The following is a 25,825-nucleotide window of genomic DNA, read 5'->3' on the forward strand; positions in this document are numbered from 1 at the left end:
GGGCTAAAAACGCCATACTATATACTATGTCGTTTTTTTGGGGCTAAAAACGCCTTACTATGCTATGTCGTTTTTTTCGGGCTAAAAACGGCATACTATACTATGTCGTTTTTTTCGGCTAAAAACGCCTTGCTATACTATGTCGTTTTTTTTTGGGCTAAAAACGCCATACTATACATGGTCGTTTTTTTCGGCTAAAAACGCCTTACTATACTACGTCCTTTTTTTGGGGCTAAAAACGCTTTACTATACTATGTCGTTTTTTTTCGGGCTAAAAACGCCTTACTATACATGGTCGCTTTTTTCGGCTAAAAACGCGTCCAATACTATGTCGTTTTTTTCGGGCTTAAAAACGCGTCCAATACTATGTCGTTTTTTTCGGGCTTAAAAACGCCTTACTATACTATGTCGTTTTTTTTGGGCTAAAAACGCCATACTATATACTATGTCATTTTTCCGGGCTAAAATGCCTTACTATATATACATGATCGTTTTTTTCGGGCTAAAAACGCCTTACTATACATGGTCGTTTATTTCTGCTAAAAACGCCATCCTATACTATGTCGTTTTTTTGGGGCTAAAAACGCCATACTATACTATGTCGTTTTTTTCGGGCCAAAAACCTCTTACTGTACTATGTCGTTTTTTTCGGGCTAAAACGGCTTTCTACAAATGGTCGTTTTTTTCGGCTAAAAACGCCATACTATACTATGTCGTTTTTTTCGGCTAAAAACGCCTTGCTATATATACATGGTCGTTTTTTTGGGGCTAAAAAGGCCATACTATATATACTATGTCGATTTTTTCGGGCTAAAAACGCCTTACTATACTATGTCGTTTTTTTCGGGCTAAAAACGCCTTACTATATTATGTCATTTTTTTTGGGCTAAAAACGCCTCCAATACTATGTCGTTTTTTTCGGCTAAAAACGCCATACTATACTATGTCGTTTTTTTTCGGGCTAAAACGGCTTACTATACATGGTCGTTTTTTTGGGCTAAAAACGCCATACTATATACTATGTCGTTTTTTTGGGGCTAAAAACGCCTTACTATGCTATGTCGTTTTTTTGGGGCTAAAAACGGCATACTATACTATGTCGTTTTTTTCGGCTAAAAACGCCTTGCTATACTATGTCGTTTTTTTTTGGGGCTAAAAACGCCATACTATACATGGTCGTTTTTTTCGGCTAAAAACGCCTTACTATACATGGTCGTTTTTTTGGGCAAAAAACGCCTTACTATACTCTGTAGTTTTTTTGGGGCTAAAAACGCCTTACTATACTCTGTAGTTTTTTCGGGCTAAAAACTTCATACTATACTATGTCGTGTTTTTTTCCGGCTAAAAACGCTATACTATATACTATGTCGTTTTTTTCGTCTAAAAACGGCCTACTATACATGGTTGTTTTTTTCGTCTAAATACGCCTTACTATATACATGGTCGTTCTTTTTTTCGGCTAAAAACACCTTACTATACATGGTCGGGGGTTTTTCTCGGCTAAAAATGCCTTACTATATATATGGTTGTTTTTTTGGGCTAAAAACGGCTTCCTATCCATCACTGGTGTCCATCTCATTTCACATGGTGGGCCACATACGGCCTCGGTCGATGTCAAGTGGGCCGGACCATTAAAATGATACCATACTTGCTATAAACAACCAAAACAATATGTCTTTCCTTTGTTTTGGTATAAAGAAGCACAAGAACATTTGGAAAATGTTAAAATTTAATGAACGTATCTTTTACAAAACATTTCATGAAGCAACTTACATTTCCTTCAACAAATGTGCAATTTACGCTAACCCAAGTTAGGAACCCTACATTGAAACCTTGTTCGGGTTTCAATGTAGGGCTTCCAACTAGGGTTAGGGTTTGTAAGTAGGGTATTAAACTAGAGTTAGGGTTTTAAACTAGGTTTAGGGTTTTAAACTAGGGTTTACAACTCTGGTTATGGTTTCAAAGTAGGGTTTTAACCTAGGATTAGGGATTCAACCTGGAGTTAAACTTCACCACTTTTGAAACAGTTTCACACTTATGTATTGACAGTGATTTTAAACTGTACAGTCTTTGGGCATTTTTAGTCCACGAATACAATAATTTTGTACGGCAATAGTGGCCACAAAAAAAAGAGGAGTTCTTCCGCTGCGTCAAATCCGGCTTCCGCCTGTCACCTTTTATTGGCTTTGAAGGAGATTGAAGGAATGCCATCATCTTGTCTGGAAAGATGGACTTAGGACCCTGAAGGCGGGGGAGGGAGGGAGGGACTTGGCGGGGGAGCCGTCGCGCTTCGCGGCTGAGCGGACTTCACTTGGAGAAGCATCCGCGAGCGGCCATGGGGTCCTGGCAGGCGCGTCCCGAGCAACAGCAGCAGCAGCAGCGGAGGCACTACGAGGAGCTGGCACACAAGAGCGGATGTAAGTAAGGCGAGAGGCGAATTTAGCAAGGAAAAGAAAGCTCCAAAACTGCGGCCGCTGCATTTGCTTTTTGGTTCCTGGTTCTCTTTGGCCAACAAAACGCACAGCTAGACACTTGATTGGGTACCTGCAGCTGATGTGCGATTTGTTGGAAGGGAAATTCAGGTAGGAAGCGACACTTACTTTTTCTTTGTTCGTTCTCTGAGGGATTAACTAATTCACCCTCAAATCACGATTTGCTCGTGATTTCATTTTCATTTTGGAGTTTGTATTTGGTGACCTTCGTTTCATTAGTCGGCATGACGGTTTTGAATATTTTGTTCATTTGATGATGAAATGAATGTCTCCGTCAAGACAGATTTGTAAAAGTGCGCTCATTTGACAGAATCGTGTCGAACAATGTTCATTGATTTTTAAAAAAGAAAATAATTAGATATGCTTTTTTAAATAGCCTACTTATTTTATTTCCACTAAAACACTCAACATGGATATCACTTTAGATTATGTGAATGTATAAACCACATATTCCTAATCCAAAGGAAATATACACTTGAAAATATGCATCCATGATTTTGTATCTTTTCATTAATTTGAGATCAAATTTATTGTGGAGTCTTTTGTTTTTCTCTCGTTTCATTCATTTGAGTTCGGGCAACACATGAACTGGTGGACGGAATTGCGATTGATTGCGCGGCGAGTGTACCTAATATTGTGTCTGGTGAGGGTTTGAGCAATTCCCCAGACTTTGAACTTTTTTGTGTGTCACTTCCTCATCGCTTGATCCTTATCTTCTTTTCTTTTGCGTCATAGACTTTTCTGCAATTGAGTTCTCACTTTGTGACCCGTGTGTGTGTCAAAGTTTCCACAGAACAGATCAAAAATCTCCACAAAAGATTCCGCCAACTCAGCGGAAACAAGGAGACGATAAGGTAAAACGTTCACCTGCGGGATGTTCCAAATAGGTGTTTGATGAGCATTCCTTAACAGGAAAACTAGAGCACTAAAGTTGCAAGTTCAACCCCCTCATATGGTCCGATGGAGCAAATCTTTTTTTTTTGGGGGGGGGGGGGGGGGGGGGCGTTGATCATTTCAGTTTTCCGTTCCGGGGGAAAAAAGTAGATTGCATTCCTTTTTCTGCGCACGAAATCCAATTTTCTCAATTTTTCCCAAAACATCGAAAATCCTCCCAATCAAGAAACCTTGCTGTAAATGTCGCAGTGCACTCCTCTTGCTCTTTCCAAATCAATACACGGCCTCCCCATAAAAAAAATTTAATCAATAAGTTAGCTTATTGACTTTTGTTGAGAAATGTTGCAAATGATGGAAAGGGTGGCATCAAAACAGACACTGATGTGTGTGTGCGTGCGTGTGTGTGTGTGTGTGTTTATTGTCGCACTGCAGCAGAGCAAATTTGGACAGCATTCCAGCACTAGCCAACAATCCCCTCAAGAAGCAAATCATCGATGCTTTCTTTGACAAAAGGTCAGCAAATGTTGCCGTCGCATCGTAATTCTTATTTCCATTATCGTGGTGATTGTTTTTGTCATTATTTTTCATGAACTGATTTTTTTTTTGTCTTTTCTTTTGGAGGGGGGATGGTATCACTTTCTTGGATCGATCCTTTCTAAAACGACTCGACCGTAACAATTGTGATGATTCTTTTTGATCTTTGATGCCAAAAAGTACATTGCACATTTTTCTCAAAAAAAATAAAAAATAAAAATACGAGACAGTGAAAAGAAAACTGACAGATTTACAAATGCTCCTGTCATGGAGACTTTGGAGCAGAGCCAAGCTCACAATTTGGCAATTTGGAGCTTTTGCCCTCGCGCGGCGTAAATGTCGCCGTAGGAGTCGCGCGCTCGCGTTTCAACTGAGCTTCTTGAACGTGGCTATTTCTCGACCACGCTTAGTTTATTTTCACTCCGCCAAGTTGAGCTTAGCTTGTCATGGTCAAGACACGCAACGAAAGTGCAACACTGTCGGCTCGACCTTTTACACGCATTCGGCGCAAACGTTCCTTTCAAGCTGAGCCATAAAAAGCCCATCAAAATAGTTTGGCCCAGTCCGAAGGACATTCGCAAGACGCCCGCCTCGTCTGCCCTGCATGGGAAGGAAGTGCGCGCCACAGCGGCCTGCTAGCCTGCATTGCATTTCTTTTCGTTTATTTTTTTGCCTCGGGGGGGGGGGGGGGGCGCTTTGGAGGAGAAAAAAAAAACAAAAAAAACTTTGGTTCAGTTCCGAGTACATATTTAATTTTGAAATGTTCATGTTGAACCAATTTAATTTGACAAAAAAAAAGAAAATCCTTTTTTGATGGGATAAAAAAGTCCAGAGAGTTGGCACACCCCCTCTCACCTACAAAAATAGTAAAATCGTTCAATTTCGAGCTGTACAGTGAATTTTCTGTCAAAGAAATATTGATACTTAAAAACCAGGACAGAATTGAACCCTGTAAAAACAAACAAAAAAAACAAAACGCAAATGTACATTTAGTGAGTTTTCTCGCGGCATGTTTTGCATTTGTTGATTTGTTGCCGGGCAGGAACCAGCGGCAGGACGACGAGGTGGGCTCCTTGGAGGAGATCGGCTTGGAGCAGTTCTTGATGGTCATGAGTCACTTCCGGCCGCCAGCGCACAAGAGCAACGAGGAGGAGCGGCAGGCCGCCAGGAGGCAAAAGCTACGCTGTGAGCATTCGCTCGGCCGCTGTTGGCGCGCCGACACGCCGCTGCCCTCTCCGCACGTTGTGACACGAGCCGGCAAAACATTTGACCCAAATTCCCCACGCCGACGCGCGCCGCTCCGAATTGCATTTTGACATCCCCGACAAACGACGGGGCGCCAATGCAACGTGCCCGCTTGCACTTGGGCGTTTACTGTTCGATTGAACGTTAGCATTGCATGTCATTATTTGAAACGGAGTCATGGCGATGACGAGGCGGAAACTTTGCTTTTGCAGTTTTGTTCAACATGCACGACACGGACGGCGACGGAATCATCACGCTGGTCGAGTACAGGAAGGTGAGTCAAGACTTTTGTCCCGACTGCAACCAAATTCAATTATGAAATAAAATTCAACGGCATACAAATTGAAAAACAAGTAAAAACTATGACTACATTCAAGTCATAAAACGGAATACAAACGGCTAATTAGAAACTATAAAACGGTAGCAAAGCGATGACTTCATCATAATTGAGTAAAATAAAATGAGGTCAAGTTAAAATCTTGACATTTTCAAAGGTTGATACGATCACAAAATGGAATTCAGATTGAGCGCAAGTCATCCTTCCAGATCAAATAAATGATGAGGATTTATTGATGTTAATTTCATTTTTTTGTATCCCCCCGCGGGTGGTGGAGGAGCTGCTGTCCAAAAGCGGCGCCATCGGGCACCGGGCGGCCAAGGCCATCGCCGACGCAGCCATGTTGGAAGTGGCCAGCATCAATGCGCCGCACATGGTGAGCGCACGCGACATAACGATGGATCGGATTCGGTTGTATTCCGATGACACGGAACTCGCGCCGCTCTCAACCTTGGCTTTGTCGGTCACCTTTCAGGCGCCGGATGACTTCTATGAGGGGATTACCTTCGAGCATTTTCAACAGGTTGGTATTAGGGGCCTGAGTTCTTTATTTATTTATTTATTTGGGGGGGGGGGGCATGGGGGCATTTGCCAGGCCCCGAGTTTGTATTATAAGAAGATAAGAAAAACCTTTATTAGTCTCGCAATGGAGAAATTCCAGATTCACAGCAGCAAAGCTATGAAAGGAAGAAGTAGAACAACAAAAAAATGACAGCTGATAAATGTTTTGTTTTTTTGTCTGATGTATTTATGTCCTCATTTTGGGCTGGCAGATTCTCAAGGGTTTGGAGATGGAGTCCCGGATGCACATCCGATTTTTGGACGTGGACACCACCACGATGCGCTGCGGAAAAGCCGCCTCTTGACCACCTCGCTAACCGCTCGTCATGTCGCCGCATATGCACATCTGTCTCGGACTCGTGATAGTTTATCGCACCATTTCTGGATTTAGTTCCAAATTTTTTGTATTACAGTTTATTGGTATCATTTTTAAAACACATTTGATTTGTTTGTGATTTACTACAATTGTGTGGCTTCACTTCACATGCATTAGATTTTTTTTTGAGGGGGGAGAACAAAAACAACTAAACCAAAAAAAAAAAAAAACATTTTTCACTATGCCCTTTGTTTTTGTTTTCTTTTTTAATCAAAATTCTTGAATATAAAGAAAGAAAATGCAAACCGAGCCAATTTTTTTAATCAATTTTTGGGTGCTTTGGATAAAAATAAAAATCTGCAGTGATATGTTTTTTGCTGGACTTCTACATTATTTTCATGTTGGTGTTAAAAATTGAAAATAATGAATGCTGCTGCTTTTTTGGGGGGGTGGGTAGCTAGGTTAGTGGCCACTAAGTGCGCATACGCCCGGCGAGAGGTTTCTGTGCTCACCTGAGATGGTCGTAGGGCATGGCCAGCGTGATGTTGTAGTTGTAGCCGTGAGATTGGGCGTAGTCGGACCTGCAGATGGGGAGGATGCCACTTTCATCGCCGCCGCCGCCCGAAAAGTCATAGTGGCAGATGGTTCCTCGGTGCCTGCACGGGAACCACACACGTGTGCGGTTAGGAAGTGGCAAGCGGCAAAAAGTCACGTTCTTCCTCACTGGGGAGGTCTTTTGAGAGCAGGCCCTGCAGGCTACTTATGAAGTCCTGCAAGTCCACCTGCTGCCTGTGGGCTCCACTTCATCCGGAAGCAACTACATTGCAAAAAAATCTGCGTATAACTGATGCCCAATTTTTTTTCAAACACACAGAATCCTTCTCGAAACTCGTAGAAACAATCAATATATATTTTCCAAGAAAATGGAATCCCCTTAAGACACTGGAAAAATATTGGGGGTGAAAAAAATGTGAATATGTGAATCCGTATGCAGGGCTCGTTGATATATGAAATGGAAAAACAAAAAACAAAAACAAACAAAATGAAAAATAACAGCCAAAAAATACACAAATTTAAGAAAAGAGAGAACCCCCCCCAAAAAAATCATTAAAAAAACAGGATAAACAAAATGTTGACAAAATATAAAAATTAGGCAAAAACACCAAAATATTAGGTGAAAAATGTACACAAATGTGAAACAAGATACAAAATTATTCAACCGAATTATCCCAACATATGTACCAATAGCTACTTAACTAAACAACACGGAAGACAAATTTTGTGAAAAATTGTAGCCCCAAAAAAAGTGACAAAAGGGAAGCAAAAATCCAAAAACATTTGGTGCCACAAATACGCAAAAGTCACGCAAAACTCTTAAAATCAGAGAGGCTATGAGACATAAGGCTCCGGCGATCGCGCCAGTACCTGCGGTGGGCCGTGAGGTCGTCGTCGGTGATGCACGCCCCCCGCGGCGTCTTGTCGTCGGGGATGTTGGCCGTCAGCAGCGTACGGCTGTCCAAGCGCACGTGTCTGACGGGATGCCTGCACCCACAACAGGCCCCCGTCTCAGTCGGAAGCCGGCGGCCGCTCGGGGCTCGGCGCTCTCACCTGTTGTGCGTCTCCCACAACTTGCTCCCCATCCTCAGCTCCCACACGCACACCAGGCCCTCGCCGCCGCCGCTCACCACCTTCCAGTCGTCGGCGCGCACCGACGTCACGCCCAGCTGGTGCGCGTACAAGGACGACACGCAGGAGCCCGAGCGCAGGTCCAACACGCGCACCCTGGGAACAAAACACACAAATAGCAAAAATGGACAGTTGTATTGAAAAAGTTCAAATCTCGGGACTGACTGATATATTTTTACATTCTAAAAGATTTTTGCTGCTTTTTAAAATAAGAGTGAGGTTCATTTAGTGACTCCCGGGATTCAATGCCACTCGACACTGGAGAAGAATAATTTTGTATCGAGCCGAACACACAGAAGAGCGTTTGTGGAAGGAAACAAATATGATGAAATTCTTCCGCTCAAGGAGCCGGGTAGTCCTTTTTTCTGACTGCTCAGCCTTGCCGGAGGTTCGACATTCAAGCCGGGAACGCGAGCTAACGGAATGCGGCTGCAGCTTGCGTAGGCGTCACGTTCCAACGCTGCTGAATTTCCAACAATGAGCGCCGTTGATCTACGGTCCAGGGAGATCTTTGCAGCGGACACACTTGACACTTTGCCAAACAACTCTTTCTTTGTCACACTACTTGCCAAAGGAAGCGGGACAAAGTCACAAAGCAGATGCTGCACCGCATTCATGGCCAAGCAAAAACAACTTTTCAAACATCGAGAGCCTCGAGCCCATTTTTGCGAGCAAAACATGGAGCTGAAAATTGTGAGTCTTGAAACTGGAGGCCAAACAAAGATATACGCTTTGTGTAGTCAACCAAATCATGTTACTTTGCCTGTTGGAATTCTGCCAGCGGCTTAACGGCAACTCGTCATGGGAAACGGCGCATGCACGAGCTAACAAAACTAGCATTGACAACGTTGTGGTTATGTACGAGTTATATTTGAAAACAAAGGTAGCATCATTTTTTTTATATGTATTCCTTTTATCCATTCATCCGATGCGCTTCTCCTCCCGCGCGTGCTGGTGCCTGTCCCAGCTGTCTTGAACCAGCAGACGAGGTGCACCCTGAAATGGCTGCCAGCCAATCACAGCCTATTAATTTTATGTTATCATTAATAGGCACTGAGAAATTTCAGTAGTACCCCTAAAATGCCACCTATCCACCTGAAATATTGTACGAGTAGTTTTATTTTATTTGACCTCCAGCTGGGTGATCAGGATTAAAAAATGATCACAAGACATTTTTTTCATACTGCTCGATCTTGATTATATCACTTTTTCAAAACGAACAATGTTTTTTTTTAAAACCGCCCACATTCTTCAGAAAGCGCTGATAAACATCCATGATATTCTCGACGGAGAAGGGTGGGAAATGTTGAAAAATAAATTACCTAGCCTGGCATCTGGGGGGGTCCAAGCATAGTTGAAATTAAAGGAGGAGTTGACATTTGATTGCGACTACATTAGACGTTTTGTCATTGGAATTTAAAAAAAGCCAACGTGATTACGCCAACACGCTAATGTGCTGTAATGAAGGCGCGGCATCAACAGATGGAGGCGGAAGTCCCTGGGGCGCCATTGCGCTTGCTGACCACCGATCATCTGACAGATCATCAATCGCGCAAAAAACACCATTTTAATCATAAAGATGACTGAAATGCTAATGTGTTTATTGCGTGGGAGGGCGTTTGTGTGTCTTTTATGTTTGTACAATTTGGGGCATTTTTGTGCTTCCATGTGTGTTGTCTGTTTTTAGTGTGTTGTGTGGTTTTATTCAATTCGATGTTGTAGTTATGTGTACATTTGTTTTTTGTTCATGTGCTTCGCGCTTTAGTGTGTCTTGTTTGTTTTTGTTGGCGTATGCGACCCACCTCCTGTCTTTGTTCCCGCACACCATCATGTGTGGCGCGTTGCCCTCGTCGAGGTGAATGCACGTGAAGTCGCCTGACGAGTCGCCGACACACGCCACCGCCTTGCCAGTCTCCAAGCTGTACACGTGGATCTGCGGGGGGGGGACGACACTCGCAATCAGCATACAACACAAAGAGTTTGGATTTAAATCTGACACGGCTGCTTGGCGCATCGGAGTCAACACATAGACAGCTATGTTAGCTTCTCGCGCTAGCTGTAATTTCCCCGCTTTGCTGCCTTTGCCATTAACTTGCTACGTCATCTTGTCATGCTAACTGTCACGCGCTCGTCGGTTTTGCTCTCGGGACTGTAATAAGATCATGAAATTCATGAAAAAGTGATTTCGTTTAGTACATTATATATACAGTATATATATATATATATATACTGTATATATACAAACGAAATGAATACACATTTGTCACATTGTATAGGCGTTTAATTGAAGCTAGTGGTTGTGAAAAAAGTGTACTTTCAATCTGATATGATATTCTGTCTATGTCTCATGTCTAATCTGGAATTTACTTGCGCTATCTTGAATATTTTAGAGGCAGTCTGAAGGCTTGCTGTCAAGGGTTAACTTTTTCCAGGTTTTATTTTTGCTCTCCTTTCACCATATTTTTTCCTTTTCCCATATCCCTCTGAAGTTAACCCCTCACATCGAAGCAAGGCCAACAAGTCAGGTGACCGCCGACCGTCTTGGGACGATCCCCGAGGGAGATGGGCTCTCTTGTGGCTACGCGTCAGCCTCTGAATAAACTGAAGCGTGCTCCCTAGGCGCACCTCACATAAAAGGCGCAAACACGCCTCTTGGGGCGCTATGTTGAGCCGAGTCCACCGAGGCCCGGCTGCTTAGCGTCCGTTCACTTGTAAGGAGGCCCCAGGGTGTGACGGGAGTCCCAAGGAGCCAACGGCCCTCAGAGACGCTTCATGTTTGGAACACGTCAAGAGCTAATGAGGTCAAACACCGAGGTGAAACTTTGAGAACACATCGCACGTACATTGACTGACCAGAACGCGGGCCTGATTGGTCCGCTGGTTTAACAGTTTGAAAAAGATATGAAAAGCAAGCAACTCAAGATCCATAGTGAGAGAGAGCCAGTGAAATGGCCGCAAAAGGACTCGCATTGACTGACTAAGATATAGATAGACCCGACTACTCAGCTGCCTTAATGGGTCAGCATAGACACAACTCTCAACTCAACTGCATCTATGAGCGAGCGCGTGCGCACACACACACACACACACGTATCCAACATGGGGCATTGAGTGTGGACATGCTAGAAGCATGCTGTCCATGCTTAAAGATCCGCTCCTTTTTTTCTCTCTCCCCATTTTATGACATCCGCACACATTTGCAAACCCCGCCCATTTCGCTCACCTTGTTGCCTGCGTCGTGCATGGCCCAGCCTCCGCGCTTCACGCCGAACGCAACGCGACGCTCGGAGGCTTCCAGGCAGGTGACAGGGTGACCGTACACCGAGTGCATGGTCCTGGGCTCCTCCTCTTCTTCGTCCAGCAGGTAGACCGACTCCCCGGCCGCCACTGCGGTCAGCGCACGCCGCCGTCCCCTGCTGCCGGGAGCCAACACCAAACTATGAACCTGAAAGACAGGAAAGGAGCACATCAAACTGCGCTCGTGTGTGATAAAACAATTATTTGTTTAGTTTGTTTCAAATGACAGACGGGCTTGGGGAGGCGGGTCAGGGCCAGCATCCTCCACGCTCCGCGGTCGTCGGTGCCGTCCAGTCGGACGTCCGAGTCGACGGCGGAAGCCAGGATGGAGCCGTCCGGGCTGAGGGCCAAAGCGCGGTGGCTCCCCGCCGTCTGGTGGCAGTAAATGGGCTCGCCGCCCGTCCGCGTGCTCCAAACGTCCACGCAACCTGGAATGCAAGAGAAGCAACGCCAAGCCCCAGCTGTGGTTAGCAGGCAAGCAACCTGATGGCTTTCGTTTAAATAAATTTAAAAAACATTCTTTGGGATGATTTTTTTAAAGTACAAAAGTAATAATAATCAATACTATACATAATATTGTGATAGTAGAAACAACAATCATAGCAATTACAATTACAAAGAGAAAATACTTAAAAATGGCCTATTTTTAATTTTGGTCATTTTTCTTATATTTACAAATGATAATATATTATCTAAATGTAAATATTTTTTGAAGCAGGCCAAGTGCTGGAAATCTGTGGTCCCGTCTCAAGATTCCATCTTTTTTGCCCCCATATGGGGTTTTTGCGGTTTTTCCTTGCCCTCTTGGGGAGGATTAAATCAGATGTCGTTCAGGTTTGTCAACTTTGGGCCGGTGAAGACCTTTCAGACTTGTTTGTCATTAAGTGCTGCATAAATGAAATTGAATTGACTTGGAAAATATTCTTAAATTCATATTGAACATTTTAACTTCGAAATTATAAAACCAAAAAAAAACCCCTATTATTTCAGCCTCGTAGTTATTGTAAAAAATACAACTGAAATGTACTCAATGAAATTGATGTATTAATTGTTGATACCGTCGAGGTATGCAGCCGCCGCCACGCTGCCGGCGACCCGCACGAGAACGACGGGCGGCCTGGGCTCGGAGAGAGCCGACAGCCAGTTGGACTTGAGGTGGGACGACGGCAGGTCCCAGTGCAACGTGTTCCACAGCCGGACGTCCCCCGACGAGTACCTGACGGGCGGCGCATGACATGACTGTGTTAACAACGCCGGCGCCACCGGCAAACTTTTTTTTTTTCAAGTGATCTTGTGGCCCCTTTTCTTTTGATGATGGTAGTTGTCCGATTTCTGATCCTCACCCTGCCAGTACGTAGTTGTCACAGGAGCTGACGTCACACAGCACCTTTCCCAGCTCAAACTGCAGCTGGCTGATGCACCCGACACGATTCTGCAGCAAAGTAGTGAACAAATGACAATTAAAAAAACACCCAAAACTTCAGAAAAAAAAAATCTGAAAAAGACATTTAATTCAAGACTTTACACCTTCAAACTCGGAAGATTTTCTCAAACAACTTGGAAGGCGTTGTTGGCTAGTGTTGCCATCTGAGATTGGCGTCAGTGTTTTCCACGTGACGTCGTGTTGAAAAGCACGGCACTCACCTTCCAGTTGGCGCGCACGTTGGCCGCCGCAACACGTCGGTCTCGCAGCGCCGCCTTCCAGCAAGGCGAGTCGGACACGGCGGCGCCGCGCCCATGGCCCTCCGCCACGCACAGCCTGAACCACAGCATCCCGTCCTCAGCCAGCGCTCGCCACGCCTTGCTCACCTGCCGGCAGATGAATTGTGACTTTTGGTGATGCACATGTCAGATGAGCGCGACCTGAGTATCCAGAATGCAGGCACATCGGATATCTAGACAATTTATTTCCCCATAGGAATTCAGCCTTCACATTGACATGGAAAAAAACAATTAAATAGATGCTCCAGACAGTATGGGCAAGTCAATTGAATTGTCGTGTAGTGTGAACAAAGGCTAAATGATACTGGTTTAATGTATTTTAGGGGAAAGCGAGGCTCAAAAGATGACTTTCATAATATTTTATTGCCGTGTCAGACAAACACTTTGATCATATGACAAAAGGTGGTGGCGTTTTCTTCGAAAACTGCAAACTCTGGCTTCAATGGGTATGTTTACCCACCCCGTATTCACCCTACCTGTGGATGGGCGGCCAGATGGACGTTTGTTTACTCACCTGTGCACATCTGCCGAGCTCGGTTCGGTTGAGATACTGGAATATCTTTAGGGCTAACTCATACGGCAAGTCAATGTCAAAGAAGGGGATGTCGTTGGCCTCGTTCTGCATTGAAAAGCAAAAGAACAAAACAAACGGGGGAGAAAGCACGGTGTAGATAGCTCGTGTCAATATCGAGATGGTTTCCAAGCGACTCCATACCAGGTCCAGAATGAGCTGATCCACCAGCTGCTCTTCTTTCTGGACTTTTTTCCGAGGATGCTTCAGGGACTCCCTGCAGGTGGCGGTCTCCTCTTGGTACTTCTTCTTCCTCTTGGTCCTCTCCTCCGCGAGTCTGCCCAAAAGCGGGCTCGTCCTGCCGCCCAGCAAGCCTCTGGCGATGGACACGTAACTGGGCTCCTCAACGCCACCGCTCCTTTCGGGTTCGAGCTCGTTCTGACCCCGACTCGCGTCTTTGTTTTCGTGACTGCAACGGGGGGACGCAGCGGGAACGAGCCGCCGCTCCTCTTTTGGACGCCAAAGCTCACGTTTCCAACGTTCCCTGAACGCAGCGAGCTCGTCCTCGGCCATCGCGTGCAAAATGTCAGGAATATAAAAGCAACATTTTGTGTGAACGCGTCGAAAACGACGAGGACATCTCTGGTACAGAAGTTGTGTGGCCAAAACAAAAAAAACACGTCCTTCACTACAAAGAGTCCGACGAGGGACACGGCGAGAGAAACGATTCCTTCCTGCCAAAGAAAGAAGTTGCTCGTCTGTCATGGTCTACAAATATCGCGAATAAAAACTTCACGGTTTGTGATAAAAGAAAATTGCATTGATAAAAATACCAATTTATTCGTTTTATCAAAACGAAAAAAAAGAGTAACGTGTAGAGTCCAACGACCACCTGAGTTCACAGCGCGTGCATTTTGAAGCATACGCACGACACTGCTTCAGAGTCCACACTTCAGTCGAGGTGCAGGTAAAATGTCATCCCAAACGACTTTTAGTATTCCATCAAGTGGCGGAATAAATGCATTAAAAAGAATAATTATGTAAGAATAAGACAAAAGTCGAACGAAACATTTTCTCATATTAACCTATATCGGTTTGGCTCGTGGACACCTTTTCTCACAACATTGTAGAACTCAAATGGATAAAAGTCGGTTTATTGGAATGTACACAAACACTCGCAAACTTGAAATTTACCCAGAAACAATGCGGTGAAGATAAAAAAAAATATTCGAGAAAGAAAGGTCAGGTGCGTAGAAAATGTAATTCAATTTTGGAGCAATTCCGCAGACCACCACTAACGTGTCGCCAGTGAGCAAGACATGACGTCAGTTTCGCATCGCGTGACCCATATTATGAATAATCCACGAGTAGGCGGTACACACCAAATACTTTGAATACAAGAAGCGGAGGCAGGGGGGCTCCCCACACCCACCCACAAGGAGCATCAGAAAAGGAAAGCATGTGCCAGTTGTTGCGCACCCAGCCTTGGCCGCCGCCAATCGGGGGCGCGCACACTCGTACGCCGCCGCCGCCCGACTGCGCGGCTCGGGCGCTCGGGACGCGCCTGCGGCTGATCGGGGACCAGCTGGACAAGCGTCGCAGGGAGATGGCCGGCGAAGACGTCGGAGGCTTGACGTCCGCGCGCACAGTCGCGCGCGTAGGCGTGTGCGCGCTGCTACTGTTGCTCTTCACGAGACGACACTTGTAACAAGGTGGGTAGTCACGTGACTTTGCTTCAACCCTTTGTTACGCAAATATAAATAGGACGACACTGACTTCTCCACGTGCTACTTAAGCGTAATAATCACGTCATAAAAACTCCTAATTCTATCCAAATCCAGTCGCTATATGTCAAGGAAAAAAAGTTAAAATGATAAAGATGGAATATTGCAAACTATTTCAACATTAGAATTGTGTCCTTGTAAGATTTTACTACTCTAGCAACATTACGTCTTAATGATAAACTTTTTTCCACTTCGTGTTCTGACATCATGCCAACCTTCTGGCAACATCCTAACTTTATTTTCCTCAAAATTGCGACTTTTTTTTGCATTATATTACAAATATGTAAAATTGACCATGTATTCCCAAATTGTTACTTCCTCACAACTTACACAGACTTTTTTTTGTTGCATATATCGACCGTATTCTCACAACACAGCATTTTTTAGCGTTGTGTTCCTTTATCCTTGAATTGATCATTGTGACCATTACAACTTTTCCTGCTTAGAATCCGCCCATTCTTTTGTAACGCTACAATTTGGTTGCATTTTTTTTTTACAAAATGTAAACATTTCTTTTCAATTCAAAGTTTTTCTCACTTGACTGAGTTGCGTTTGCCTGTCTCTCTCGTACACAGACACCTCGCGACCGCAGACAAAAGACGAGGATGACGAGAGTGTAACTCAACCAGTCCGAGGCACCGGAGAAAAGGCTACGTGATGAGGAATGAACACGCCTTGCGCCTCTTCTTTCTCCTCAGCCACATGCAGTGATGTCATCCTCCCCCGCTGATTAATTAGGTTCATGCGCAATGAGAAGGGGGGGAGGAGTTGAGGGGGCGAGCAGTGTCAATTGTGTGTACAGACGGACGGAAGCTGTTGAACCAAGTTTCATCCAGATTGCACAATTGGCTGTCATGTAAACGGCGAGCGTGTGAAACCAGTTCCAAGTCGTGGAAAGGTTCCAGCCTCGGGGCCAAGGACTGCGGGCTCTCTCGATAACACATTGGACGGATGAAGCATGGCGATGTAATATAAAGACGACAACTTATTTGTAATATTCAAATGTATTCTGGTAGAGTAACGGTTTTCTCATTGATTTTTTTTTTCCATTGGATTTTAATTTCATCCTTACAATCGAATGAATACCTTTCGCAGCTTTAACCCTCTGTGTCATCTCACATCTTCAGCCTCATTATAAAAGATGTTTGCATCACACTTCAATCAAGACAAAGTAGGAATTTGGCCAGAATTAAGTGATGTTAAAAGTAAAGTGGGAAAAATTCAGATTAAAAGTAAAACGATTATATTTTACCGGAATAGGTGCTGGATGGTAATAGAAAAAAAAATCCTCATCATTTTACCAGAATAAAGATGAAATATTATGCTGAGTTTGTACTTTGACGACTTCATTCTGGTACAGAACATTTCAACTTCATCTCAATTGGGAAGGTTTTTTTTTTGTGTGGGGTGTGTAATATCACATCTTTATTCTCACTAGATGACAAAAACGTTTTGCATAAAACTTGAACCAATCTAGAAAACAGGAATAATATAGTAATACTTATGAGGAAAATAAATTAGGACAAAGAGAAAAATGTCATTTTTGCAGAATATAGTTGGAATATTATGTTTAAATTGTCGTATGACGACTCCCGCACACCAAGCGCCATCGGTGCCTCAGCAACAAAATAATCAAACCCGTTTGAAACACGGCTCCAAAAAAAATGCCAAACATTCCAACTATTTCGCATAAGATTTGGATTTTTTTTTTTAAATTACCATGCAGCTTTAGTAGATTTGGAAGTGAGCGGAGGTGGTCCCGTCCTTCCAGCATCGGAGTGTCTCCACGACGGTGGCGCGACACAGAGGGCACGCTCTCTCTCGGTCCAACCAGGAACTTAGACACTCCTCGCAGAAAACATGCTGGCGATGAACAAAAGTGACCCATCACGATTTGCAGACATATTTCTTTATTTAAACAGATTTGGAGTCTTACCGTACCTGACAAAGGAGGGCAACGGGCTCGCGAAAATCCGCCTGGCAAATAGCGCAGACGTCGCCGGCCTCGCTGCACTGCTGGCCGCCGGCCCGCACGCCGTAACTCTGCAAAACAGCGGTCAGTAGGAACACGCTCTTCATAAAATGCCAATTTGCTTTTGCGCAAGACTCAAAAGTTGCATGCAAACCGCGGTCATGATTGAAAATGTACTTTTTTGGGCCAAGTGTAATTTTTCAAAATAATCTTTTGGGGGGTGCGCAATGCCAGTCGGTATAAAAATGGGATTTCTCCCAAAGTGTAGTTTTCATTCACAAAATTAAAAGAGGGCAATTTCTAATTAATTCAATAACAGCATAATTGCTCCTCATTAATTAGTGACCTTTGATATTAAGCGGGGTGTAAACAACAGCTACAAGTCATAAAGCGGTCATGAAGCATCATCAATCAATCACTTTTGACATTGAGGAGGTGAACCCAAGTCAAACGACGGCTTGCAAATCCGTAAAATGTCATGGAGCATCATCAATCATCATTCATTCGTGACCTTTTGACCCCTAATGTCATTCAGGAGGTCATGCATTGAATTTTGACCGTTGCTACATTTTTATCATCTCACTAATGTGTAATGGCCAAGTGCTGTAAATTCTATTTTAAAAAAATCGAAATTTACCTGTCCATTGCTTTTCATTTCTCATGTGATTTCTTCCCGGTAACAGGAGCAGTTTCCTCTTTAAATTTGAGATTTTTTTTTTGTTTGTTTTAAATCTGAAAAAGGGGGTGTCCGACAATAAAAGAGTAATGGTTTCCTTCTACGGGGTGGGGAAAAAAATGTATGTGTCTCCCCCCAAAAAAAATTAAAAGCAGAAATTAATGAACCAAATTATACTTTTAATTGGAAAGAGGTGCGGGAGAATAAAAGTGTCCGTCGGGTAAATGAGTTTGATTTTCCCAATTCAATTTCTTGACAAAACAGAAAGATTACGGCAATTAAAAATTCGCTTTGAATTCAAAAGAGCCTCACCTGAGAGTGACAGAGCAGGACCAGCGCCTTGCGTAGGGCCGACGCTCGGCCGCAGATGTCAAGCGACTGCAGTCCACACACACAAATGATAAGAAGATAGCAGGCAATCGAGCGGGACTCATTTCAAGCATGTTGAGGTAGTTGTCACAAAAAGGAATGGGGGTGTGCGACGTGATTCACCCAAAATGCCATCTGGTCTAATAATTACATCTCTACATTCTTTTCCCGTTGCAGGAGTGATTTTGTTGTCACAAAGTAAATAAAATTTATGTACTTTCTTCTGTCAAGTTTCAAACTCTAAAGGGGGTGCGAAAATTTCAATGAATGGCAGCCTGATATGACCCCAAAAATTTCCAAACAGCCCCAATTCAATGTCTTTAAGTAATAGAATGATGAAATATGAGTATTTCCTTTACATTACATTGAAGAAGGGGTGCGCAAGATCAAATGTGTAAATGACACATTTACATCAATGATTAGCCGTGCAATTTCTTTATATCGGCGAAAAAGTTACGTATCTGCATATAAAAAGTCACTTTTAAACTAAAAATGGGGTGTGTGAGAGTTAAAGTGTAATGGCCATTTGGTATAAAAATTACACATTTACATAACGCAGCTCCCTATACAATTTTTTTCACAAAATAAAATTAAAAAGGAACATTTTCCTTTTTTTACAAAATGACATTTTAGACCAAAATGGGGTGTGCAAAATTAAAAATAATGGTCGTCTCCGATGAAAATTACACATGACACGTGCCCCCCATTTTTTAAAAAACAAATTAACATTAAACATGAGAAATGTCTTCTAAAATTACGATACCTTTTAATATTAAACATGCAAATGCCATATAATATAAAACCCACACATTTACAGTTTTGGCCCCTCCGTGTCTGTGTTCCCCCCACAAAATGACATTTGGAGTCAGACGGTGGTGTGCAAGATTATAAAACAAAACAACCCAAAAAAACCGCATTATTCAGACACTTTTCATTCCCTGTGCTATTCACACAGCAGTTATGTTGAATATTCCAATTTAGCCGGTGGGGTGGGGGGGGGGGGGGGGGGTGCGCAGGTGTTTTGAGAAGCATGTGAGCCTGTAGAATGCAACGCTTCCTCATGCGGTGCATCCACTCAGAGCAAAGTCATCGAGTGAGTTAACTTTTCCGGAAGAGTTATTTGCTGCGTCAACTTTGGCGCAGCTGCTCTCCTCTCGTGACAGTTCAATACAACTACATTGGCCATTGGCCGCCGCGCCAGATTCAGTTTCGCTCCGACCAACGTCCTCCCCTCATTCCGACGAATAAGCGCCTCACCGTGTATTAAAATATCTTTTTTTTTTTTTTTTTTTTAACTTCCCCAAAAAAGGAATTCCCCAGAAACTTCTCGTTTCTGGGGAATTCCTTCCTGCAGACGTTGTGAGAGAATTATGACTCAAGGGTGTTCGTGTGAATGGTCTCTTCACGATTTAGAAGTGTGAAGCGTTAGTATTATCATCATCATCATAATACGAGTTTCATTTTTAATTATTTCAAGAAAGCACCTTGCAGACGCTGTAGATGATAATGAGCGTGGCCCCCAGGAAGTAGCTGGCTGAGGGCTCTTCTCCCATGATGTACTTGTACCACAGCTGGATGGGAACCAGAGCTCGAAACAGCTGACTCAGCTCCTCGATCAGCAGGTAGAACTTGCCCTGCAAACAAAAATGATCAAAAACTAAAATGTACGTGGCTCAACATTTGCTATCAAAATGGGGGGGGGGAAAAGCAATACGAGTGTCCTTTAAATCCTTTTTTTCTTCCTAGTTTGTATTTTCAACATGTTCAGGAAAAAATTGTGAATACATTCATGCCATTCAGTTTAGTTTTACTGTTCACGGCAAGGCTGTAAATTCGTATTGTGAAAAGATAAAACTATATCAAAGGCAACATGGGAAGAAGTCATATTTTAACAAGGGAGTTTCTAAAATACAACTCTTCATGTACTACGATTTTCCTTTCGGAATATTCTTTTATTAATTTTTTTTTTAAACGACTATTCTCGAAAAAGTATGCCTCTGGTTCTCCAGCCAACCCCCCCAAAAATAAAATAAAAATCAGAACAATGATTATTATTATTATACGCCAATTATAATTACTACAGGTGTTTTTGGGGTTTTTTTAAATACAGAGTTAAAAAAAAAAAAAAACTTCACAGTCGGCACTAATCTAAGTTAGGGTTTGTTAGTGCTCAATAAGTGCTTTACAGTTTGTTTATATTGGTGTGCCGGTCCTCATATTAAGGTATGCCCTCATTTCAAATTATTTTTATGGACCCCCAAGCGACGGCTGCTGTACCCCAGTTTGGGACACACTTAATGACTTTGTGACAAAGATGGATGACTGTGGGTAAAGGCGCTGGCTGCCTGGTGGGTCGGGAAGGAAGACCTTCGCTCGCGGCTAATTCATCTTCCTTTCTTGTCCCCGCAGCCTCAGTTCCCAGTGCAGTCATCACGCCCACGCCAAAATTGTCAAATGGAAGATTTGGACATCAGCCAAGAGACAAACTTAATATGCTTCTGCTTTTTTTTTTCTGCTTTTTTTCAGCTTTCATTACTACGAGTCCATTCAGACACTAAACTTCCCTTTTAGGCCCTTTTCATATTGCTGCGCCACCAGTTTCGCTGAGCGGCATGATATTTGGTAAGCATGTCGATTAAGAGAAGGCCAACAAAAACACGCAAGAACTAAGGGCAGAAAAGGCACAGGTAGTCAGCCATTTTGGTTCGAAGCCCAAAACTTTCCATCGGCTCCGATGCTAACTGCTACAATGTCCGTGCTTTTGCAGAAATATGAGGGAAAAAAAATATGCAAGCTTTCTAGAACCGATGAGTAATCTCAGACTAAATTATTAACTTCGGTTCCACAGTGACTCACACTTCTTTTGAAGCCTGTCCTTTTCACCAGATAAAAAAACGTCAGTCATAAGACTGAGGCGGTTAGGCTTTCACCTCGGTTTGTTTGTTTGTTTCAGTTAGTTTAGTTTAGTTAGTTAGTATGCAAGCAGAGGTGAAATGTCAAACTCTTCCCAGTTTCTCGTGGCAGGTGCAAAGGGGGACTTCCGCGAACAATCAAGATGAGAAGACGCAAACAAAATGATCTGAATTGGCGCCAGTCATAAGAAGGAGTCATGCCTGACCGCCTCTGACAAAATAGTCACATCAACTTCCCCACTCACACGTGGTGGGCAGCTTCCCCCATCATATGCTTTTATTTTTGTTTTTCTCAGTATAAATAACACATACCCTGACTGTTCTACTCTTTGAATAAAACACTTCATTCAAGCGTTAGGGAGTGCAAGGGGTTATGATGGAGGGGTGTTGCAAATCATGAAGACCTGCCAAGTGGTATGATAGCATTGTTTTATACACGTCCTCGGCTAGGCCTCAGGTTAAAAATCAGTCCTTGGTCCTTGGCCTTGGCCTCGGAGGCAAGTCCTTGGTCCTTGGCCTTGGCCTCGGAGGCAAGTCCTTGGTCCTTGGCCTTGGCCTCGGAGGCAAGTCCTTGGTCCTTGGCCTTGGCCTCTGAAAATTTCTCAAGTCCTTGGCCTTGGCCTTGCCTCGGAAAATTTTCCAAGTCCTTGGCCTTGGCCTCGGAGTCAAGTCCTTGGCCTTGGCCTCGGGTTGCCGGTCCTTGGACACAACACTGTCTGTATCTTGTTTTATCTTCACACTTCTTCCGCTCTTGTATTGTTGGTCTCTTGACTGTCATTTTATTGAACTATTTGTAGGCCTTAGTAGTTCTGAGTCCTGCTCTGCTTCAGGGTCTTATGGGGTTTCACAGGGTACAATTTTAGGGCCCTTGTTTTTCACCTTTTATTTTCTCCCCCAGGGTTGCTTAATAAAGTTAATTATCGCATGTGTTATATATTGGTGGTTTGAGAACAATACAAAAAATATATACAGTATATATACAAATCCCAATGAAAACTGATGATTTCTTTTCCCCCAACACACTCCTACCTGTTTTCCACTCACAAATCACAACAAAGGAAGTTGTACTGAAGAGAAGAATGTCACAAAAGGCACATAGTCCCTTTTAGCATGAATCACACGTGCCGTAACTTCGACTGTCACCCTCCTACAGTCATTGTTTAGCAAATCGGAAACCGCATTTCCTCTTTTTTTTAAATTATTTTTTCCCACGCTCCTATTGTGAAGGCAAACTAATATCTCTGTTTAATACATCTAATACAGACATGAAATCGACGTTCATCAGCCTGTTCTTTTTGTTTCTTGAGTAAACCAGAAATGCTCCCGCTGCATGTTTAATTCTCCTTGTTATGTTGTGGGTCAAATCAAGCCATTAAAAAAAATTGAGAGAGAGATTCAAATTCACCCTGGAATACTACTGGTGTTCTTTCTTACTCAATCTCTGTCTAGATGAACTTGATTTTTGTGCAATTGTTATTATTAGAATATTGAGAAATCCCATTTAAGCCCCTTGCCCCTTCACGGCCTTGCAATGTTCAGTACAACGGAAGGCACAGAAGGAATGAAGGAAAAACAGTTTGATGACATATTTTAGGACGAAACGTGTTCTGTAATTCCATATGCTTTCTGTGTGTTGACAAAATTATAAACTTGAATGTGAACTCTCACCCTGGACTTGAAAGCCAAGAGGATGCCAGGTAGAAAGAGGACAAAGCATTTCAGTCCAATGGTGACGAACTTGAGGACAAAGTCAGTGACGCCCACCGCCCACATAAGGTCGAAGAAGTCAAAACCATCCAGATTGGGCTTGGAAAACATGAGGCTGGAAGGTGAAAAAAAAAAGACATTGTCCTCAGGAGTGTTGGGGTGACACACGCAGCAGCGCATGATGTGACAAATGATAATAATATGAGCAAAAACAAACTCATGACAATACTCACAGGACAAAAACCAGACGGGAGCTGTGCTAAAAGAAACAACACATAAAGTGGCTGACGTAATGGAAAAAAAACAACAAAAACCAAAGAAAAGGTGAACCTAATCAAAAGCGCAACTAAAAGTCACACCAGCTGACGTTCACTACCTGTTGTAGAGCTCCTCTTGGCTGAAGGCGTAGTAAATATATGCCACGTTGCCAGAGAGGAACACCCCGATCCAGAGGGCCACCAGCAACGAGCGCTCCTCCTGAAATGCACCCAAGCACGCGACACGAAAAAATTTTGCATGTAAGGCAAGAATTCTACCGGGGTTTTTTTTAAACACTTTTGGACCCTGGGGAATGGTCGGGAAACTTTATCTTACCCGCAGCGACACCTGATGCTTGAACGTGGCATTGGCATAAGCAAAGGTGCTGGCCATTCCCACGCAAACCGCGATACCTGTGGCACAAATGACATGGTCAGCATCATCTTCATCATCAGCAGAAGACATGGAAAAAAAAACTGATAGACAGCGATTAGGGCCAGGACAGAGCTTAGGTTGGAATCAGTGGGATGCGTGTGCAAGCAATCTTGCTAAGTACAGAGGCTAACGTGCTGGAATGCTTAACGATGCTAGGCATGGGAACAGTGTTGATTTATAGTATGAGGGGCTTAAAAAAAACAAAAACATCTGAAAACATGCGTTTCATGGGAATTGCACGGCAAACAATCTTATTAAACTATCTTATACCGAGCTTGTGCTGGAAGCAGATTTTGGCCAGCAAGATGAGGATGAACGGGAAGCCCCGCTGGAGCCAGGTGACCACCGCCTTCAGCTCGGAGAGGGCCGGTGCAGGAGTGGACGGGTCCTCTGGGCCCGCCTCTTCCCGGGGCCCGTGGTGGTGCCTCTCTGAGCCCGCCGCCGCTGCCACCGCCGTGGCCTGCTGGAGAAGAGAGGAGGCCCTGTGCTGCAGCGGCGGGTGGTGGAAATGGTGCTGAGGCTGAGGATGAGGGTGGTGATGGTGATGGGGAGGGCGAGGGAGGAAGGCTCCGCCCTCGGGCCGACGGGGGCCGCCTTCTTCCCGGGACGACGCCGTCATCTGGACAAAGACGTCCGGCGGCGAGCCCAGCACTAAACTGGCCGCCTGGAACTGGGCAGAAGAGACGGCGGCGGACGGGACGCCCACCAGGCCAGAAAAGATCTGGGGCGATGCGGGCGAGTCGGCTTTAAGGCAGTCGAACACGCCACCCTCGTCCAGACTGCTCTCTGATCCCAGAGTTTGGCTACGGCTCCTAAACAAGAAAACTGAACATCAGATTGAAGTACTACAGTGTTTCCCCACTGCTCTGTCATGAACGTTTTGAAAACCCTTACCCTGTCATAAAAACCTCAAGTTTGGTCAAAACGCCAACTTGAAACCCTGTATGCATGTGTCAGGACCCTTAAAAACCGTAACTTGGAACATATGCTTGAATGTCTCATTTTAAACCCTAACCCCCAACTGAAACCCTAACTCTGTCTTAAAACCCCCAAATTTGCTTGAAACCTTACTTTGAAAAACTCTGTATCGACACCCTAATTACAAACACGAATTCTGTCTTTAGAACCGTAATTTTTATAACCCCTACGCTGTCTTGAACCCCTACTGATGAACTGTACTTTCGTTTAGTGTACAAAAAAACAGGCGCATTTGTGGTTCGGTCGCTCGCCTTTCTGAGGGCATGCCATCCGTGTTGCTACTGTGTCTCCTCTGCATGGCACGGCGCTCGTCAACACACGAAGCGGCCCTGAGACCACCAAGTACACAGGCCCATATTAGACATGTTCACGTTTAGGGCCTTTTTTATCCATTGGGCAGGAGGAAGTTTGAAGCAGCGTTTACCTTAATGTTATCAATGAGTCCTCCTCCGGTGAATTTCATTTTTTATTTCAGGTGAGCTATCTTAATACCGGTCCGGAAAAGATGCTCGGCTTGCCGCAGTTAATTTTAGTCAATAACTTCCGGGGTGACGTCATCGTCTCGACGCATGTCGACCAATCGCATTTGACGTTTGCTTATTTTGCCGCCTCGGTGACTTGCAGTCAGGCCGCATTCGAGGAAGGTGGAAGTCAAGAGCAGTTGAATTTTTCTTTCTCGAATTTGGAAACCGCCTGAATAGCCTGAACTGGAAAAGGCTTTTTTCCTTTGCAGACTGAATGTTTTCAGAGATTAAGTAGGAACGCTACAGTTGTTTGTTTCATGTCAAATAAAATGATTTTTCTTCATACTATATACACGTATTTGCAATCGAAATATTTCTACTGCATTACATGTTCATGTTTTAACATGTATAAACGTTCATACTGCATTAGATATGCCGTACATCGGAGTTGGCATACACATGAATGTCAAAAGTGACGTCATTTGCCCGAGGCGAAATGACGTGTCAGATATCTGACATCCCGGGTTCACGAGGCAGAATTTAATTCCAGATATCTCTAATTTGCTTCGTCACACTTGTGTTCGGGATATCGTGAATGGAAACTCGATTGAAAATTGAATACGTTACGTCACCAGGTTGTCGTTAATCCTCGACCAATCGCATTTTGACGTTCAC

The 25,825-nt window shown here is 43.9% G+C and overlaps 3 protein-coding genes across 9 annotated transcripts; 1 reads left to right on the forward strand and 2 right to left on the reverse strand.

The window, feature by feature from the left end:
* Positions 1-1,711: 1,711 nt before the first annotated feature.
* fbxw8 (F-box and WD repeat domain containing 8) lies at positions 1,712-14,291 on the reverse strand. 2 transcript variants are annotated; one of them, XM_086110467.1, is made up of 12 exons: positions 13,800-14,291; positions 13,599-13,703; positions 13,007-13,171; positions 12,706-12,794; positions 12,421-12,578; positions 11,594-11,790; positions 11,289-11,510; positions 9,868-9,998; positions 7,988-8,161; positions 7,805-7,921; positions 6,892-7,035; positions 1,712-2,398 (listed from the first exon to the last, which is right to left on the reverse strand). In XM_086110467.1, exons 1-12 carry the CDS (start codon positions 14,166-14,168, stop codon positions 2,389-2,391), a joined length of 1,881 nt encoding a protein of 626 aa, XP_085966593.1. In that variant the 5' UTR covers positions 14,169-14,291; the 3' UTR covers positions 1,712-2,388. The 2 variants fall into 2 exon arrangements, with proteins under 2 accessions (XP_085966593.1, XP_085966594.1); XM_086110468.1 differs by lacking the exon at positions 1,712-2,398 and having other exon boundaries at positions 6,888-7,035.
* tesca (tescalcin a) lies at positions 2,286-6,747 on the forward strand. The gene is made up of 8 exons (XM_086110471.1): positions 2,286-2,417; positions 3,277-3,346; positions 3,819-3,899; positions 4,963-5,105; positions 5,378-5,438; positions 5,770-5,878; positions 5,978-6,025; positions 6,276-6,747. Exons 1-8 carry the CDS (start codon positions 2,336-2,338, stop codon positions 6,366-6,368), a joined length of 687 nt encoding a protein of 228 aa, XP_085966597.1. The 5' UTR covers positions 2,286-2,335; the 3' UTR covers positions 6,369-6,747.
* Positions 14,292-14,733: 442 nt separating the features above from the next.
* On the reverse strand, positions 14,734-25,682 carry rnft2 (ring finger protein, transmembrane 2). Of its 6 annotated transcripts, none has more exons than XM_086110821.1 (11): positions 25,111-25,682; positions 24,938-25,015; positions 23,979-24,520; positions 23,610-23,686; positions 23,392-23,492; positions 23,249-23,269; positions 22,977-23,130; positions 19,881-20,030; positions 18,340-18,405; positions 17,321-17,422; positions 14,734-17,242 (listed from the first exon to the last, which is right to left on the reverse strand). In XM_086110821.1, exons 2-11 carry the CDS (start codon positions 24,982-24,984, stop codon positions 17,108-17,110), a joined length of 1,395 nt encoding a protein of 464 aa, XP_085966947.1. In that variant the 5' UTR covers positions 24,985-25,015; positions 25,111-25,682; the 3' UTR covers positions 14,734-17,107. The 6 variants fall into 6 exon arrangements, with proteins under 6 accessions (XP_085966947.1, XP_085966951.1, XP_085966950.1 ...); XM_086110825.1 differs by having other exon boundaries at positions 23,979-24,168; positions 24,415-24,520; positions 24,938-25,682; XM_086110824.1 differs by having other exon boundaries at positions 23,979-24,171; positions 24,415-24,520; positions 24,938-25,682.
* Between the last annotated feature and the right edge of the window lie 143 nt (positions 25,683-25,825).

The sequence above is a fragment of the Hippocampus guttulatus genome, chromosome 5 (genome assembly GCF_054856545.1).
Source record: "Hippocampus guttulatus isolate MCC_2025c chromosome 5, RoL_Hgut_1.0, whole genome shotgun sequence".
Taxonomy (NCBI): Eukaryota; Metazoa; Chordata; class Actinopteri; order Syngnathiformes; family Syngnathidae; genus Hippocampus; species Hippocampus guttulatus.

Excerpts from the sequence above, each read along its gene's own strand:
- tesca (XM_086110471.1), top strand. The coding sequence starts at position 2,336 with ATGGGGTCCTGGCAGGCGCGTCCCGAGCAACAGCAGCAGCAGCAGCGG. Across the intron at positions 2,418-3,276 it reads GCTGGCACACAAGAGCGGAT|TTTCCACAGAACAGATCAAA; the intron begins GTAAGTAAGGCG and ends TGTGTGTCAAAG. Across the intron at positions 6,026-6,275 it reads CCTTCGAGCATTTTCAACAG|ATTCTCAAGGGTTTGGAGAT; the intron begins GTTGGTATTAGG and ends TTGGGCTGGCAG.
- rnft2 (XM_086110821.1), bottom strand. The coding sequence starts at position 24,984 with ATGCAGAGGAGACACAGTAGCAACACGGATGGCATGCCCTCAGAAAG. Across the intron at positions 23,270-23,391 it reads CAAGAGGAGCTCTACAACAG|CTCCCGTCTGGTTTTTGTCC; the intron begins GTAGTGAACGTC and ends CTTTTAGCACAG. Across the intron at positions 17,423-18,339 it reads TCCTGCTCTGTCACTCTCAG|AGTTACGGCGTGCGGGCCGG; the intron begins GTGAGGCTCTTT and ends GCTGTTTTGCAG.
- fbxw8 (XM_086110467.1), bottom strand. The coding sequence starts at position 14,168 with ATGGCCGAGGACGAGCTCGCTGCGTTCAGGGAACGTTGGAAACGTGAG. Across the intron at positions 12,795-13,006 it reads ACGTGCGCGCCAACTGGAAG|AATCGTGTCGGGTGCATCAG; the intron begins GTGAGTGCCGTG and ends ACTTTGCTGCAG. Across the intron at positions 7,036-7,804 it reads GACCTCACGGCCCACCGCAG|GCACCGAGGAACCATCTGCC; the intron begins GTACTGGCGCGA and ends GTTCCCGTGCAG.